The sequence below is a fragment of the Natator depressus genome, chromosome 10 (genome assembly GCF_965152275.1).
Source record: "Natator depressus isolate rNatDep1 chromosome 10, rNatDep2.hap1, whole genome shotgun sequence".
NCBI lineage: Eukaryota > Metazoa > Chordata > Testudines > Cheloniidae > Natator > Natator depressus.
The window spans coordinates 78,293,748-78,312,712 of NC_134243.1; the positions used below are offsets into that span (position 1 = coordinate 78,293,748).

Sequence of the window (18,965 nt, forward strand, 5' to 3'; positions counted from 1 at the left end):
TGGAATTCTATAGCACCTGATCATACAAAGCAGCTAAGGATGCTCCTGCTATCCTGCATCTACAATTCTGTGGGTCTCTTTGCACCCATCAACCTCATCTTGTGAAAATTTCATGACATTTAGAAAATCAGTTCCAAGTTAAGTTAGAAGTGCTGTCTCTGTTTGATCTCAATAGGACAAATCCATCACTGGAGTGAGTATAGCTCCCATGGGCTTCAATGGTTCAATTCCAAGACTGAATTTGGCTCATGTTTTAATTTTTTCTCACTTGAAAAACAACAGCAGCAACAAGAAGTGAAGATTTCATTTGTCTCTGCTGACTGGGATGTCTGAAATAAATCTGTGACTGCCCAGCAACATCAACATTGCACTAACTTAGTCCAAAGGTCCTGCAGCTCATACTGTGAGGTGAAATTGGAGCAAATGATCTCAATCATTTTCATTTGATTAACCCTTAATTTTATTACAATAATTGAATGACACTAACTAGATGTCATGTCCGTGCTGACATAACTGAATACCATCTACTGTACCTCAAACAGAACTTCTCATCTTCCCTCCCAAATGCTCTCCTCTTCTTTCCTGCTCTATGACCACAGACAGCTCCACTCTTCCTTCCTATTACACAGGGTCCCAACTTCAATGTCACATCATGGAGAATAAGTCCAACAATAGCTATTAGCCAAGACGGTCAGGGATGCAACCCCATACTCTAGGTGTCCTTAAGCCTCTGATTGCCAGATGCTGGGACTGGATGACAGGGGATGGATTACTTCAGAATTACCCTGTTCTATTCATTCCCTCTGAAGCATCTGATGTTGGCCACTGTCAGAAGACAGCATGCTGGGCTACATAGACCATTGGTCTGACCCAGTATGGCCATTCTTATGTTCTTATATTGGCCTCAGTTCTCCTTCTCCCCTTACATCCAGGTTTGGTTGTTTCTTCCTCCATAACATCTCTAAATGTCATCCTTCCCACTACATAGACTGCTAAAACACAGGTCCATACCTTGATTGTCTCTCACTAAGCTACTACAGTTGCCTCTTACTGGTACATTGGAAGGTTTGGCCTTCCCAAATCAGAGTGTATATAACAGTTAGGTATTATTATTAAATTCCTTAGCTGCAAGTCAAAAAGCATAGGGGCAGGATTCTGAGAGCACTGCATCACCTGCAGCTAATGACTGAGATGCTGGAGCTTTTACCGCTTCTAACCACAGTGAAAGCTTCTGTTTGCATCTCTCTCAGCTTTTGTGATGGGACGTTGTAGCCAGACAGCCAGCCCCCCCCCCCCCCTCAGACCAGCATTGCTGGAAACACATGGGAGCCAAAAAAACCACAGGGCACTTAACATGAATTCCAGCACAGCCTTTGAAGCTGAGAGAAGCACAGGTGTGCTGCTACAATGTGCCACTGGGAACATATACAACGATTGGGCTCACAGCAGGCAGAGGCGCTGTGACAGACATGGCTCTTAGCCCCTACTAAAACAGCATGATGCACACACACCAACATCCTAGGTGGGAAAATATTTACCCTAATAAAAGGAATGTCCAGTAGTTGACACTTATTGTTTCTCTCCCTTGCAAGTGTAAACTACTCTTGCGAGAGCTGGCGTCACCCAGATAGACCAGCCCCAATTTGGCACAAGAAAGGAGAAAGAGAATAAAGGAGTACAGAGGTATAAGTAGGGGACCTACAGCACCATGATTTTTGAGTGCTTTTCACTATCTATCTGCTGGTCAGATAAGTGACAGCCTCCCAAGGCTTCTGCAGCTAAGAGGGTCCCTAAGCCTTGTCCCTTATTCGTCTTTCCGCGGAATTGAGTGACCGATCCTGGCTTGGCACCGCTGGAATCGAGAGATGCAAGGAGGGTAAGAAGCACCCACACCTGATCTCCTATCTTTAGTGTACACATATTTTGAAATAGAGCTCTATACTTTGTTTTCTTTCTTTGGGATTGTAGCTTCAGTTTTGTAACTTGTTTGTGTGTGTAACATCTCTACATTTAAATAAGTAGGCACTAGCAATTTTGTAACCACATGATTAGAATCTAGTTTAATAAATTTTGGTAACCATTTGTGCATAAGCCTGACTTGTTTCTCTGGTTTACTGTGAAGCAACCAACACAATTAAAGAATCTCAGCTGTTTTGGCTATAAAGCCTGGCCATTAAGTGAGAGAACTAAGAGCCTAGCGTTGAGTTGTGCCGCCTCCATGGGGCAAACTCTTGGGGCACCTGTCAGTCAATCCTGACTGCCCGCTGCGAAGGAGCTCTGAGCTCTAGCAGTTAAAGTCACGGGTGGTTAGGACCTTGAGGCATCCGTCAGCCTAGCCCGGGCTGCCCGCCGCGAAGGGACAGTGCGTCCTAGCGGTTAAAGTCACGGATGGTATAAACGGGCATAGTTGGCACCTCACCAAACATCCCTGGCCATCGGCTAACAGACGTATAAACCCCTTCCATTCTCTGCCCTTCAGTGTCTTCACTCACTGTGGATGCTTCAGTGGAATGCAGCTGAAAAGACTTAATACTAAAAGCAATAAAGTAGAAGAGTGTTCTGGAAGTTAGGAAAGTCAGCCTGCTACAGGTAGGAGACACACCTAGGGTATGTCTACATTGCAGCAGGGAGCAAGGCTCCCAGCCTGGTTGGACAGACTTGTGCTAGCAGGGCTCGAGCTAGTGTACTTAAAAATAGCTATGTGGATGTTGCAACTTTGGCGCAGACTCAGGCTAGCCACCTGAGCTCAGACCCAGGAGATCAGGTGGACTTGCGAGCCCAGGCTCTGAGATCAGAGAGTAGGCTGTAATCCTGCCCCGTTGCCTACAGAGAAGGACCAGGAGCTCACGGTTTAGTCAGCTAAGCTGTTCTTAAGCCCTGCAAGGATTCTTCGAAGCAAGGGCAATATCCAGCTGCCTCATTAGGGCAGCTTTGTGTTGCCAGAGCACAACATTCCAGCTGCAATAGGAGCCAAGACTCCAGCCAGCAGAACTCATTATGCATATGGCTACAGAGGTAAATATGAGTTCTCAGGTTAGAAATGTGGTCAAGCTCAATTTACAGCTCATTAGCCAGCCAAAACTATATTACTTTTAATAATTTATGGATCAACAGTGTTGACTAATATAAACCAAATAAACTTTAGTATTCAACACTATCTTAATGGTCTCTGTCCCTGTTCCTCACTTTGGTGCCTTTTATCTATCTTAGATGTTCCCTGAAATGCTTTGTATGTGGGATTCCCAAACATTTCCCATAAAGATCCCCTTTCTGATTTTCCAAATACTTGTGACTCTACATGAATCCTTTATCTATTACAAGGTTGTGCAGGGAGGTGAATAGTGTAACTCTCTGAGCCAGCTGAGTCCATTGGACCAGAGGGGAGATCCATGAACTGCAAGACAGCAGTAAGTGCTTGTTTTATTTTTCTCTCCCCCTCCTCTGAATTGTAATTCAGCATTATTTTCTGTTTCTCTCTAAAAATTATGAGATTGGTGCTTTCTACTAACAAATTATGCACTACAAAAAGCAAGCATGACTGGGATTCTGGTTAAAGATTTGTAGCAGAGTAATACGTTAGCTGTTAGGGACTACAGCATTCAAGCTCAATAGTCATCATTGTATTTGCATCACCTTGCTTTTCATTCAGTCTGAATGCCGGTGCTCCAACTATTGAACACCCATTATGTGACAATAGCATGTGGTCATCTAGAATGCAAGAGAAATATGATTGTTTCATTAGGTGTTGGGTTTTTGTTTATTGGATATAATGAATGGAAAAATTTCCATTTTTAAAAGTCTAAACTTTAAACTCCATGTTTCTTCCTCAATTCAATGTCCTTGAGGGAAAAAGAGTCACACCCCATAATTTAGGAAAAGCAGCTTTATGGATATTTATGATCTATGTATCTGGCCCTGGGACTATATGGTCTGGGTCTCCCTGCAATTCTTAGGGCGGCTCACTAGGTTTGCCACAGCAGTGCTTTCCCCCAGCATTAGGGATGTCTGCGGAATAACTCTATGATGCTTGGATTGCCTAAGGAACTGCAACTTTTTTCTGAGGAGGGCAAGCTTCATATGCTCCATAGACCCAGCCGTATGACATTGATTTGAGGGTGGGGTGAGCCACATGTTTCTTCAGCTCTGCTCCCTGCACCCTCATTAAACCCCAGTTCAATGCTCCAGAATTACCAGACCTAAACATGTAGAATCACGAGTTGCCCTCCCCCAAAAACTCATGAGTTGGACTTAAAAATCATGAGAGTTTAGAAACCAGCCCCACAGAAGGGGTATTTTATATTTGCCCTCTGGTGTCTGGGCTGAGAGGATGTGCTTGGGTCACGGTTTTCAAGTTTTGCTCTGCAACTCTGTGGACAGGAAACTGTCTCAGTTTTCATTTTAACAAAAGTTCCTCTCCTATTCACAGGAGTCCAGGAACTGGGGCATAAAAATACCTCACCCCAACTATCACCTGGGTAACAAGGACCCTTCCCTCCTCAGCACCAGCTCCATGCCCCCTCTGGCTCAATTTCCCTCAGAGCCATCCCTCCCGTCCCCCAGGCCATCCCTATCCCCTCAGCACCACCTCCCTCAGGGCCAGCCCTATCCTCCCCGCAGCACCATCCCTGTCCCCTCAGCTCCACCTCCCTCAGCACCAGCCCTATCCTCCCCCCATATCACCATCCCTATGTCCCTCCGCGCCACCTCTCTCAGCACCTGCCCTATCCTCCCCCCATAGCACAATCCCTGTCCCCTCAGCCCCACCTCCCTCACAGCCAGCCCTATCCTCCCCCCAGCACCATCCCTATGCCCCTCAGCCCCACCTCCCTCAGCACCAGCCCTATCCTCCCGCCATAGCACCCCCACTGTCCCCTCAGCCCCACCTCCCTCAGGGCCCGTGCCCTCCTCCCCCCCCCCCGCACCATCCCTGTCCCCTCAGCCCCACCTCCCTCAGCACCAGCCCTATCCTCCCCCCCCAGCACTATCCCTATGTCCCTCCACGCCACCTCCTCCAGCACCAGTCCTATCCTCCCCCCAGCACCATCCGTCCCCTCCGCGCCACCTCCCTCAGCACCAGCCCTATCCTCCCCCCAGCACCATCCGTCCCCTCCGCGCCACCTCCCTCAGCACCAGCCCTATCCTCCCCCCAGCACCATCCGTCCCCTCCGCGCCACCTCCCTCAGCACCAGCCCTATCCTCCCCCCAGCACCATCCCTATGTCCCTCCGCGCCACCTTCCCCCAGCACCAGCCCTATGCCCCTCAGCCCCACCTCCCTCAGCACCAGCACCAGCCCTATCCTCCCCCCCCGCACCATCCCTGTCCCCTCAGCCCCACCTCCCTCAGCGCCCGTGCCCCCCTCCCCCGGCCTCCTGCGCCCCCGCCCCACTCCCTGTGGCTGCCCTCCCGCCCTCCGAGGCAGGCTCCTCCCTGCCGGCGGAGGCCGGCGTTGGGCTGTCGCGCGCGGCGCCGCCTCCATTCTCCTCCGGGCGCGGGCGCTGAGGGGCCTGCCCGGGCGTCCGGCGCCTCCCCGCGGCCCGATGCAGCGCACGGAGAAGGTGCTGCAGCTGCGGGGCCTGCACGGCCGCTCGGTGCGCGTCGTGCGGGAGCACTACCTGCGCCCCGACGTGCCCTGCCGCAGCGCCCTGTGCCAGGCCGCCTGCCCCCGCGGTGAGGGGGGCCGGGGGCGCCTGGCGTGGGCGGGAGTGTCCGGGGGGTGGGCGGGCAGCAGGGGCTAGTGGAGGGAGGGTAAGAGCACAAGGACCATGGTGCTGGGGGGATAGGCGGCCGGGAGGGGTGGTGGAGGCAGGGGAGGAGGAGTAAGGGGCATGGGGGCACAAGGACTAGGGTGTTTGAGGGGTCTGGGAGGCGGAGGGGGGCGCCAGGGACTAGTGGCACCAGGAGTAGAAAGCATGAGAGGCTGGGGGCACAAGCACTGTGGTGCTGGGGGCATAGGAGGGCAGCAGGCCTGGGGGAGAATGGTGGAGGGTGGCTTTCCGGGGCTAGGCTACTGGAGGCTGCTGGCCCCAGGTTTAAGGGGCCCCGGAAGGAGGGTATAGAGGGGGGTCACTCAGGAAGCTAGTGGAAGCGGGTCGCAGGCACCAGGTGTAGAGGGTAAAAGAGGGAATGCAGCCGGTGTAGGGTGCAGAAGGAGACACCCTAGTCTCATGCAGGGGTAGGCAACCTATGGCACGCGAGCTGAGTTTCGGTGGCACTAACACTGCCCGGGTCCTGGCCACCGGTCCGGGGGGCTCTGCATTTTAATTTAATTTTAAATGAAGCTTCTTAAACATTTTAAAAACCTTATTTACTTTACATACAACAATAGTTTAGTTACATATTAAAGGCTTACAGAAAGAGACCTTCCAAAAATGTTAAAATGTATTACTGGCACGCGAAACCTTAAATTAGAGTGAATAAATGAAGAGTTGGCACACCACTTCTCAAAGGTTGCTGACCCCTGGTCTAGTGGTACCATAGAACTTCAGAGCTATAGACACCTTGGGAATGGAGGTTTGTTCGTAATTCTGAAATGTTCATAACTGAGAACAAAATGTTATGGTTGTTCTTTCAACAGTTTACAGTTAAACAGTGATTTAATACAGCTTTGAAACTTTACTATGCAGAAGAAAATGTGCCTTTTAACCATCTTAATTTAAATGAAACGAGCACAGAAACAGTTTCCTTATGCTGGAAAAAATGTCTTAAACTTCCCTTTGTTATGCTGCACTTGCTTCTGTGTGTGTGTGTCTTCTGCTGCCTGATTGCGTGGTTCCGAGTGAGGTGTGTGCTTAACCGGTTATTTCATAACTCTGGTGTTCATAACTCTGAGGTTCTACTGTAGTGGATGGGGTGGCACCATGTGTAAAAGACACTGGAGTCGGGGGTGCAGATAAAGGCACCAGGGACTGGTGGCGAGGCCTGGGGGTATGTTGATACTAGGTGCTGACAAAGGAGATGGGATAGAGGTTAGAAGACAGCAGGTGTAGGGTTCAGGGGTCACAGGCATGTAGAGGAGGGCTTGGAGGCACTAATAATGAATCTTAGTTTTCCCCAGCCAAAGCTTTGGGGGTGCTGTACCACAACAGATACAATAGTAGAACGGGGAAAACTGAGTTCTCAGGTTATAAAAATATCATTTGTTAATGAGACCATTTGCATTGTATCAGTTCTTGGGGAACCTGAGAAAGTCAGTCGATTTGTCAGGATATGCGCAATTTAAATATAGTCCACCGATGCTTGCTGTACATGCTGCAATCCCATGTTAAAAATGGCATTAGGAGCAAATGGATACACAGAGAAAAAAATATAGCTGATCATAAGAAAACATTATTTGCTCTCCCAACAACCCAGGAATGCTAAATGAAATTAAAACAATCAGTGCTGAGGAACATTTTCCAATGTATTTCTGCCATGAAGGATTTCTCAGGAAGTTTTTTAGAGAGTTAGGCCCAGCAGAATGTGTATGGTCTTTCTTTAGGGTAAACGATAGTGATATTTTAGATCTGAAACCTTTCCTGTTACAGAATTCTCTTCTTTCCAAGCATGTACATTTGTGCAATATTTTATATAGACATACAGGTAAAGAACTCTCTGCTAGCTCTCTGGTAGTAAGTGGGTATTAACAAATCATGAAATCTGTGGAAGCAGTGGTATGGAAGTACCTCTCTCCCTCTTCTCCCCCCACATGCCCCTCCCCCCAAATAAATCATAAGAGTATTTGTTTCAGATACTTTAAAAAAAAATCTTTTCATGTGAAAAGTAGAGAAAATTGATCTGTTCTCTGCACTTTAAGTGATCTATTTTGTAATGAAATTAGATTTTTGCTCACTTTAATTTTTTAATTGAATTTTCACCAGATTGTTCCATCGATGCAGATCCCTTATGACCCCAATCACAGATAATGTAGTTTGAGAAGGTTGTATTATATGTGATTATATTTTATTTTATTCATTAGAAAAAATATTGTATAAGAGAGTTAAGGATTACTATGTTTTTCTTTTACACTTCAGGGAAGTTCTGTGGCCTGTGTTATGCAGAAGGTCAGACTAGATAACACCGTAGTCCCTGTTGGCCTTATAATCTAAGAATCTGTGAACTAGGATTTCCTGGCATGGGGGCATTATTAATAAACCACAATTGAAAATGTTTAAACTTTTAAACTTTGAATTATATTTCAGATGGGAAATTGTTGTCAGATGATGTGACTCATTATGTTGTCCCTGACTGGAAGATTGTTCAAGATTACCTTGAGATTCTTGAGTTTCCAGAGCTGAAGGGTATTATCTTCATGCAAACAGCATGTCAAGCTGTCCAGCATCAAAGGGGTCGCAGGTATCTATGCCATAATAATATACTACTTCTTTAGACTTGTAAAATTTGTTGGAATTGAAATGGCAAAATGTAGAAGCATTTAAACATGGAAACCTGAGCTCACCAAGACACTGATTATTTCTAATGTTTAAAAATCCCACAAGAAACTTTATAATGTAATTGGGGGGGCGGGAGAGAAATTGTGACTAGTTGGATATACAGAAGCATCATTTTCTTTTCCTCTTTGACAGGATAAGAGCAATAGTACAACTTGCATAGTATTCAGCAATCAGATGCCTTCTTAGTCGAAGCTAAAGACAGTATGACTGCAGTTTTTGCATTTTACATGCTAAAAATGCATAATTGTAAAGCAATATAATTGTATACATTTTATAAAAGTGTTGTACATGGCTTACATTTGTGTTTTGTACTGTGTATTTCTTTTGTGTTACTATAAAAATGTACATAAAATAGATCAAAGTGAAGATTTTTCTGGCTGATCTGTTTCTGAAATAGTTAAAAAATTACTTGACTCAGACATATTTTGTTGCTACTCTTATGCTCTTTCATCTTTAAAAGAAAATCTAAATGCTAAGTATTATATAATCAATTTCAATTTTTGGTCACTAAAATATATTTCTTGGACATGTAAAGGTTAATAGTGTACTGCAGAAACTATGCGAGTTAATCTGTGCTCTAAAGTCTGAGATACCCAAAAGTTAATCAAGGTTGGTCTAGCTGAAGTTGGTCATAGGAATATTACCTGTGAATATTTCAAAGGTTAGATTTCAAGTATGCTTAATGGAAATATTTCTACTTCCTGAGCGGTTGTAAGCAAAAAACTTTAAGTAAAATACTTCTGGTTATCCCATCATTTGCCTTTTTAGCCCTGGAACATTTCCCTGGCTATGCTTAAGTTTTCTTGTGAGTGGTATGCCACAGCATTTGGGGCATATACTAGCAATATTTTATGGCATACTATTTGACCTTTTGTCTTGAAGTGAATGTCCTCTAAGAACATCTTAATCTTGCTCCATTTTTACATAAAAAGTGTTATGATCCCAATTTTACAAATGGGGAAACTGAGGCATAGAGAGGCTTAGGCTTATCTGATGTCACATAATGCTTTGCTGCTAGAGGCTGAGTAAAGCGTTGGTGTCCTGATTTGCAACTCCCTGGCCTAACCTATAGTTTACTCTGAAAATACTGTATAGAAATAGCAAAGTATTTCTAAAAGTGTTTGGTGTATACATACTGTTTTAGTAACTGTTCATTTTGCTCTACAAAGGTCAAATCCTTTTCCCATTAAAGTCAGTGGCAAGACTTCCATCAACTATACTGGGATCAGGATTCAGCTTTATAGTGTTAAAACTAATTGTTGTAATTTTCCTTCATTTTTCCACTAAATCTTTAACTAGAGTTGAAACAGCATTATTAAAAAGGTGACACAGTGTACATTTGTCTTGCTCATATTCCAGACAGTACAACAAGTTGCGAAATCTAGTGAAGGATGCCCGTCATGACTGTATTCTGTTTGCTAATGAATTCCAGCAGTATTGTTATCTGCCAAGAGAGAGGGGAGAATCAATGGAGAAATGGCAGACTAGGTATGTTTTAACTAATAATGGGGGTGTTCAGTTTTGCACTGAACAAAAAAGGCATGACTGTATAGACCGTTCATGTCTAGAAATTCTAGGGCATTGGATATGTAAGACCTAAAGCGGTCAGACTACCTGGCCACAAGGTAATATAAAGCATTTTAAGTCCTTTTGTGATTAAGAATGTATTAAATTATTTTAAAATATATTTGCCTCTATTTTTATGTAATCATAAGTTTATAATAAGTAGATAAAAATAAACTGAACTGAGGTAAATTCAAAGATGGGTTCTGAAGAGATCTGTAATTGTAGGAGGTAGAACACAGTTTTATTCGGATGTTCAGGCTGAGTAGTTGTAGGCCCTTTCTGAGCAGCAGCACAGCACTGTGTCTATAATGGAAATAACTTTTAATATTCTTATCACAATAGTCTTCTGGAACACATTAAGCCAAACTTCCAAAACTTTGATGCGTACTTTCATGAAGAAAATGTATGCAGCAACAGGCTTGACTTTCATGCTTGTATTGACATATTCAGCTTGCATTCTATTTGCATGGTCAAAGCAGCATTTGCTCACACAATTACTTGACTTGCACTTGCAATTGTAATATATATGCATTTTGAATTTTTTAGGGGGCAAGGGGGCCTGAGTCTTTTAAAAATAAATTGCTCCATTAATGTATGATACCTTACCTGAACCATAGACTCTCACTGACTTCAGTGAAAGATGGATTGGGAGGAACTTGCTTACTTCTGTCTGAGGTACTTGAGGATTTAGGGTGTACAAAACTGTTGTGGCTAAGATATGGTGTTCTTAGGCACTGTGCCTAAAACTGGTCACAGACCGAAGAGCAGCTCTGGCTAGAGTTTTTACACCTGCTTTGGAAAGTAATGAAGTATACTCCCACCAATGCCTGCTGCCAGACATTATTGTAGGTGCCAGAATGTTAGAGACATGGCTACATTCCAACTTGTTTTACAACCTTGCACTCAAAGGTGCCATATGTCTTTGTCGCAGCTGGGTCCCATGTGGATGTGTTTTAGGGAAGGAGTGAGGCTACCTGTTCTATCTTTCTCTGATAGAGCACCCATAATTTTGACTAATATGTTGGCTATATGCTAACCTGATTTCCAGATCTCTGAGTATGCATGTTAGAATGTTAGAAATGTAATCACTGCTATGTAGACCCTAGAAAATGTCTTAAACATAACAGATGTGATGTGATAGACATGTTAGTGTGAACTGTACTTTTCTAGGAGTATTTACAATGCAGCAGTATGGTATTATAATCACTGCTTGGGTCAGCTGCCGGTTGTTATGGTAACAGAAGACGAAGATGCTATCAGAGAATATGGAGGTGAAACGGAAGGAGTGTTTGTGATTTTATTCAAGGTAACGTGTTAAAAGAAGTAGAAGAAAGTTACCTTTGTGCAAGATTAAAATAATGACAAATTAAGGACTATAACGTATAATGTGTGTGTTAAGCCGTCTCAGAGATTGCAAGAAAAAAATACTACACTCCTAACTTTTAAGTTAGGAGGTATAAATGAAAGCAAGGATTTGGATAGTAGGAATACATCAGAATAGATAGAGGTAGATAAAACGGAGGAGGTTTGGAAGAAAACAGCAGGTGCAGGCTGTTCCTTGCTCATGCTTAGATGCTTTGGGGGCCTTTTCATCTTTTTTCCAGTTTTCGTTAAATTTTATGTTAGCGAATGATGTCTGCAGTGCAGGTACAGCGCAGGCAGCACAGCATAAGATTCATCTTCATTGTTCTGCCCATGAGCCTCAGCCTTGAGTAGTTGGGACTGTCTGTAGTAATGGGAAGGTAGTTCAGTCAGCCTCCATGATCCATTCAGTTACTGGCCTCTGTTTTGAGACTGTCAGCGTGTACGTGTGTGGGGAGAGGAGGACAGCTGATGCCAATTGTTATGTGGACACTGTTTTATTAGTAACCAAACTGAAACTTCACCAGTTCACTTATGTAACCACGAAATATCTGCTAAGTGTACACCACTTCTGATTACTACCAACCTGGCTTGTATTCACTCTTGTGACTTAGTGGTAAAAATACTATAGGTGATGAAAGGGGTGTTAGGCTAACAATAACATTTAAACAAACTAACAAAAACCCCACTTCTTTTAAACAGCATCTTGGACTATTAAAAATGAAGTAACTTTAACTAAATCTAATTTACTTTAAATTAGGGCTGTCAATTAATCACAGTTAACTCACACGATTAACTAAAAAAAAATTAATTGTGATTAATCACAGTTTTAATCGCACTGTTAATAAAATACCAATTGAAATTTATTAAATAGTTTTGGATGTTTTTCTACATTTTGAAAGATATCGATTTCAATTACAACACAGAATACAAAGTGTACAGTGCTCACTTTATATTATTTTTTATTACAAATATTTGCATGTCTTCTGGAATGATGGTTGAAGCATGAAAGGACATATGAATCTTTAGTGCATCTGGCATGTAAATATCTTGCAACACGGGCTACAGCAGTGCTATGTGAACACCTGTTCTCACTTTCTGGTGACATTGTAAACAAGAAGCGGGTAGCATTATCTCCTGCAAATTGTAACCAACCTTGTTTGTCTGAGCAACTGGCTGAAGTAGTTACTGAGTGGACTTGTAGGCTCTAAAGTTTTACATTGTTTTATTTTTGAATGCAGTTTTTTTGTACATAATTCTACATTTGTAAGTTCAACTTTCATAATAAAGAGATTGCACTACAGTACTTCTATTAGGTGAATTGAAAAATACTATTTCTTTTGTTTTTACGGTGCAAATATTTGTAATAAAAATAAACATAAAGTGAGCACTGTACACTTTGTAGTCTGTTGTAATTGAAATTAATATATCTGAAAATGTAGAAAACATCCAAAAATATTTAAATAAATGGTATTCTATTATTGTTTAACAGCATGATTAATTGTGATTTTTTTAATTGCTTTATAGTCCTACTTTGAATTAGATCTTTCAAAAAGTTATTTAATTTTTATAGTTAAAATGTTATCTGAAACTAAGATAATGATAAAAACCCCTTCTACAGTATTTGTGGTAGCAAAGTGATTTAGTGGGGTACTACACTGTTCTTCTCTAGAGATATGGATTAAAATGTGTGTTAGCTTACTGCTGGAATGGGTTTGTGGTATTTAGGATACTGACCACCAGCATCACAGAAGCATTGTAGAGTCTGCGTAGAATTCTGTTGTGAATAGAACCATAGCTCTCTATTTAAAATCTTTTGTGCTCTGTTTATAATGTGTATATACAGAATTACTTGGATAATTTTTGGCCTGACTTAAAAGCTATCCATGAACTCTACGATTCTATACTTCAATCTCGGCGTGAACGAGAGTCTGAAAGCCAAGAAAACAATGGGAAGGAATACCCTGAACATCTTCCTATGGAAATATTGGAGGCTGGGATCAAATCTGGAAGATATATACAGGTAATCTATTATTTATAGAGCAGACAAAGAAAGATGAGGCCTGCGCCAAGGAATTTATAGTCTAACTCAGAAAACTGTGATATATGAAATAACATTAAATGCAGAAGGTTGGGAGAATGCATTGGTGAGGGAACATGTATTATAAGGCTTCAAAAAAAGCAGTGTGGTGAGCGGGTGGGCTAAAAAAAGTGGAAAACTGTTCCCAGAATAGAAGTGACATAAAAGAAAACATACAGGTAACAGTGAGAGAAGGGATTGGAAGGAGTGTAATGAGCAAAGAGGGAGTATGAGGTAGATAACAAGTAAACTTTGAGAATCTTTTTGTTCCAGTCCCCTTCTTCTCAAATAAAATGAAAAAGTTGATCAGATGAGTCCTGTGGATTCCATAATTTTTTCTTCAATTTCTTGCTTTCATGGAAAAGGATTTGATGGGAGCCTGTTGGTGCTAATCTTCAGCTGGCCTTTAAAGATCATTGTGTTAGCACATGATTCACACATCAGTTGGGAAAGTAGATACTGTGTTTAGAAGCAACACATCTATTTTTTAAAAAATACAAATAAAATGTGAAGCTATAATACCTCTCACCTTGAGGTTGTCCGTTTGAATCCAGTTCAGGTCATTAGTAATCAGCATTCTGTACCAGCTTATGGCTGTTCATTGGCTTACGTTCAGCTGTTAGTGGATACATGTCCATGTTATGAAAAATAAAAAAACACCAAAAGAGGCAGCAACCTGGTACCTTTATTGGCAACCTCAGCAGAAAGGCAAGAATAGAATACACAGACTTAATTTTTTGCCTCTTAGGTGGTAACTCTGAGTCAAGACAGGGCAGTGCCATGTGTGTAAGTTTGCACTGACTCTGCTTGTGGTCTGCCTAGTCTGTGGATAAAAAGAGAGCTGTAGTAGTCTTCAGAGCTTTCATCTGTGCTACATTAAATAAAAAATATCTAGAAAGAATGCTTGGCTCTTTCAAGAATTCAGTATGTCTGCTCTATTCTATGTAGTATGTGCCCCACAAGGAGAAACAGTCTTGTTCTAAATTTCCTATGAAAATGATTATGATGGATTTTTAAGCAGTGAGTACTTTTAATGTATATAAAGTTGGCCATTTTGAGGTGTGGAGATTTCTTTCCCCCCTGTAGTTGCATCTATTGGTTAGTGACTATTGCTTTATTTTAGGGTGTCCTGAATGTCAATAAGCACAGAGCACAAATGGAAGCTTTTGTTCGACTTCAAGGAGCCAGTGGTAAAGAAACAGGTGAAAATATTTCTGATAAAATGCTATATTTAAAGATTAGTTTGAGTGATTTCCACGCCACCTTCTGGTGACTCCTTCTAGCTTACTCAGGAACAACGGTTCCAGGCTCTCTACAAGAAGCCATACAAACTGCTCAGTCAGTAGGACAGTTGGGAGAGAAAATACAAGAAATTGGGTTGCTCCGGTTTTCTTCATGTGCTGAGAAGGACTCTGAAAACTGCTCCACATGTATCCCCTTTAAACAATAATCTGTATTTCAGCCTTCCCTTCTCCCACACTATACAGTTTAATGGATTATGGCTCTGTCTGTCCTGCATGGTTTGGAACAACCCTGACGCCCCATAGTTGGGCAAACACTTATGCATGTGCTTAGCTTTGGCTTCAGTGAGACTACTCACATGATTAAAGTTAAGCATGTGCACAAATGTTTGCAGGAAAAGGGCATTGGTCATTGTGGGCTGATGACAATGTGATTGTTTTATCCAAGACTCCAAATACCAAACTTAGCTTTTTAAAAAACTAAGAGATTCCTCCTGACAATGTAGCATTGGTACTTGCCCACAGTCTTTTTTGGGAGCAGTCCTATAAGAACTGCCAGATTACTGCAAACTATTGTTTCAACAAAAAATAGCCAGTGGAGGAGTGGTGTGAATTTTCAGGAATGTATAGTCTATTTTGTTATTATTTTAAACCTAGATCTCCAAAGTGATATACTTATTCATGGTACCAAAGCTCGGAACCGTGCAATCCATGGTGATGTAGTAGCTGTAGAGTTGTTACTCCGGCATGAATGGAAAGGAAGAACTGCTTCTCTTTGTGAGAATGATTCTGAAGAAAAGGCACCAGGAGACACCTCCAGTGAACCTATGCCCACAGGTAAAGTAGACAACAGTGCAAAGTAGGTTGAAAGTATTTGCCTTCCTCAATTTATGGGACTGTCTTGTGCTTGTGGTTCCACAAACTGCCCCCTTTCCCAAATTTCCATGTTTAATCATGGAAAGAGATACCATACTAATAAACAAGATTGCAGTTTTGTGTGTAATATATATATATATACACAATGATTTGATTATATATATATACACACACACACACACACACACACACAAAAACATTGTTCAAGTTGCAAAGTCAAGCACTCTGAAGTTAGGAAATGGCAGAATTAAGGTGGTCTGTGCAGCCTTTAATCAGCCTCCTTGTACATATGCATTATGATGCACGATCACATACTGTTTTTTTCCACAGGACCCTCTTTCAGTGCACTGAATGGACAGTGCTCATTGAACAATGAGAAAACAATATAGAACACCTGTTTATTTAATGTGTGGCTCTATGCCTTATTTACTGCATTCTATTCAAACAAACACCTGTTCTCACCTTCAGGTGACATTGTAAATAAGATGCAGGCAGCATTATCTCCCATAAATGTAAACAAACTTGTTTGTCTTAGCGATTGGCTGAACAAGAAGTAGGACTGAGTGGACTTGTAGCCTCTAAAGTTTTACATTGTTTTGTTTTTGAGTGCAGTTATGTAACAAAAAAACCCCCTACATTTGTAAGTTACACTTTCAGGATAAAGAGATTGCACTACAGTATTTGTATGAGGTGAATTGAAAAATACTATTTCTTTTATTTATATTGTTTACAGTGCAAATATTTGTAATAAAAATAATAACAAAGTGAGCACTGTACACTTTGTATTCTGTGTTGTAATAGAAATCAATATATTTGAAAATGTAGAAAAACATCCACAAATATTTAATACATTTCAATTGGTTTTCGATTACTTAACAGTGCGATTAATCCCGATTAATTTTTTTGAGTTAATCGCATGAGTTAACTGCAATTAATCAACAGCCCTAGTCAAAACTGTTCATTAATTTTGGGTGCCCAATTTGAGACACTCAGGACCTGATTTTTCAGAGAATTTATTATATAAAATTTAATATGTTCAAAGTACAGCTCCCATTGACTACAAACCAGGGTCTCCAGTCAGGCTCCCAGAAAATGAGGAACACACTATTAGTGACTATCTGTGAAAAATTTGGCTTAAGTGACTTCACTAGCACAATTTAGGCATTCTGTGGCAGAAACTTAGATAGAATCCAGTTCTCCAGGGCAGCGTTATTCCCTAGCCTTATTCTTGGAAGTGGTTGAACCATTTTGGGCTTAAATTTTCCAGAAATAATTAGCCTGAGGGATGCAGCTGGCATGGAAAACTTCAGTAAAAATGGTTAGTTTAACAAATTTGTAAGTAACTGAAAATAGATCTTACAATAGAAGATATTAAGGTCGACCTTAATAATAAGGCAGTGCTGTTGACCCCACCTATAATATTCCCACAGAGTTATAGTTGCTCAAATGCATTTATCAACAACACAATCACTAAACATTAAGGTGATTGGCAGTTAAGATGAAATTGGTTTGAATGAGAATATCTTGCATACTTTACTATCGAAACACACAGTCTCTCACTTCACAACATATTAACTCTCAAATCCGAGAGAATCACTCACGGTGCACACTGCTCCCAATTCTGCGTAATCACACTCAAACACAAAACATTTAGTGCAACCTCCTACTTTCCCATGTTCAAAGTAACATTACAAGTAAAACTTTCAAAAACACCTAATGACAGGTTTCAGAGTAGCAGCCGTGTTAGTCTGTATTCACAAAAAGAAAAGGAGGACTTGTGGCACCATAGAGACTAACCAATTTATTTGATCATAAGCTTTCGTGAGCTACAGCTCACTTCATCGGATGCATAAAGTGGAAAATACAGTGAGGAGATTTATATACACACAGACCATGAAAAAATGGGTGTTTATCATACACATTGTAAGGAGAGTGATCACTTAAGATGAGCTATTACCAAAAGGTTTTCTCTCCCCCCACCCCACTCTCCTGCTGGTAATAGCTCATCTTAAGTGATCACTCTCCTTACAGTGTGTATGATAACACCCATTTTTTCATGTTCTGTGTGTATATAAATCTCCTCACTGTATTTTCCACTTTATGCATCCGATGAAGTGAGCTGTAGCTCACGAAAGCTTATGCTCAAATAAATTGGTTAGTCTCTAAGGTGCCACAAATACTCCTTTTCTTTTTGCAAAAACACCTAAGTAATTTAAGTGCCCATCTCCCATTGAAAACCAAAGGATCTAGGCTCCAAAATCACTTTGGCACCTTTGAAAATTTTACCCTACCATCATACCAGTAAATTCATACCTACCAGTAAGAGATCTTAAGTTTGCTCAAGTCAGAGTTCACGTTTTAGGAGATGTATTCTTCTTTTCCTGTCATAAAATGAGAAATGAATTTGCTGTTGACGATTAAGCAGTTGCCACATTCCACTCCAGAGTTGGCTGCATTTCAATGATGAATTAAGGAGATTCCTGTGGATAGTTTACGGATAACCGGTTTAAGTCTATAAAGTACACTGGGGTCCTTCGGGATGAATGGTGCTATATAAATTTAGCTCATTATAGCCTAGCTGTGTAAATGTCAGTTTATCATAAACTTGTATTTGAACAACATTCATATTGATTTTGATCCAAACACTAAGGTATAGCTCTCAAAACATATATTCACAATCTAAAGCTCATTAGTCTCTTGCATACCAGATCTTGTTAGCAATGCTGGTATTGACTTGTGGGATACACAAGTTCATACTGCAGAGTGATGAATCCACCAAACCTCCTACTTTAATATTTCTCCCTAACCCAGTGGTCCGCAAACTGTGGGGCACACCCGCCCAGGTGGGGCACAGCAGGGCCCAGGCCAACCCCCATAGGGGGCAGGAAGGGAGCCTCCGGCCCCAGCCATAGCTCTGCCCTCATTCCCTTTCCACCCCTAGGTCAGCTCCGCCTCTAGCCCCGGCTCCTCTTCCATCCCCAGTTCTTCCCCCAGCTCCATCACTGCTGAGGAAGCCTTGGCTGTGCAGTAATGGAGCAGGGGCACAGGTAGATTCCATTACTAGTAACAGAGGCTGGGCACAACAGGCCAAGTTTGGGCACCCCCGGCCTAATCATTTGATGTCTAGCCAACGGTACTCCTCTTTCAAAGGTAGAGTTGTTGGAATCATTCAGAAGAATTGGCGAGATTATGTGGTCACTTTTCCATCCAAAGAAGAGAGTCAATCTCAGGGTAAAAATGCCCAGAAAATCCTTGTTACACCTTGGGATTACAGAATTCCTAAAATCAGGATCAGTACACAGCAGGCTGAGGCACTACAGGTAAATAATATGACTGCTATTTCTGCATTGTGTATGCCAATATGATAGTGCTGGTGTCATATATTTTAATATAATGATTTCAATGGCAGT

The 18,965-nt window shown here is 41.9% G+C and overlaps 1 protein-coding gene across 3 annotated transcripts in view; it reads left to right on the top strand.

The window, feature by feature from the left end:
* The first annotated feature begins 5,530 nt into the window (after positions 1 to 5,530).
* The window catches only part of DIS3L (DIS3 like exosome 3'-5' exoribonuclease), a 31,001-nt gene continuing 17,566 nt past the window's right edge, over positions 5,531 to 18,965 (top strand). Inside the window, exons 1-8 of one of the 3 annotated variants that reach the window (XM_074966587.1) lie at positions 5,531 to 5,668; positions 8,179 to 8,332; positions 9,790 to 9,918; positions 11,170 to 11,302; positions 13,205 to 13,381; positions 14,562 to 14,640; positions 15,337 to 15,516; positions 18,706 to 18,875. In XM_074966587.1, coding sequence (XP_074822688.1) covers positions 5,539 to 5,668; positions 8,179 to 8,332; positions 9,790 to 9,918; positions 11,170 to 11,302; positions 13,205 to 13,381; positions 14,562 to 14,640; positions 15,337 to 15,516; positions 18,706 to 18,875 — 1,152 coding nt within the window. In that variant the 5' untranslated portion in view covers positions 5,531 to 5,538. Of the gene's footprint in view, positions 5,669 to 8,178; positions 8,333 to 9,789; positions 9,919 to 11,166; positions 11,303 to 13,204; positions 13,382 to 14,561; positions 14,641 to 15,336; positions 15,517 to 18,705; positions 18,876 to 18,965 lie in introns of those variants that run through there. The other 2 variants (XM_074966586.1, XM_074966588.1) reach the window with 2 other exon arrangements.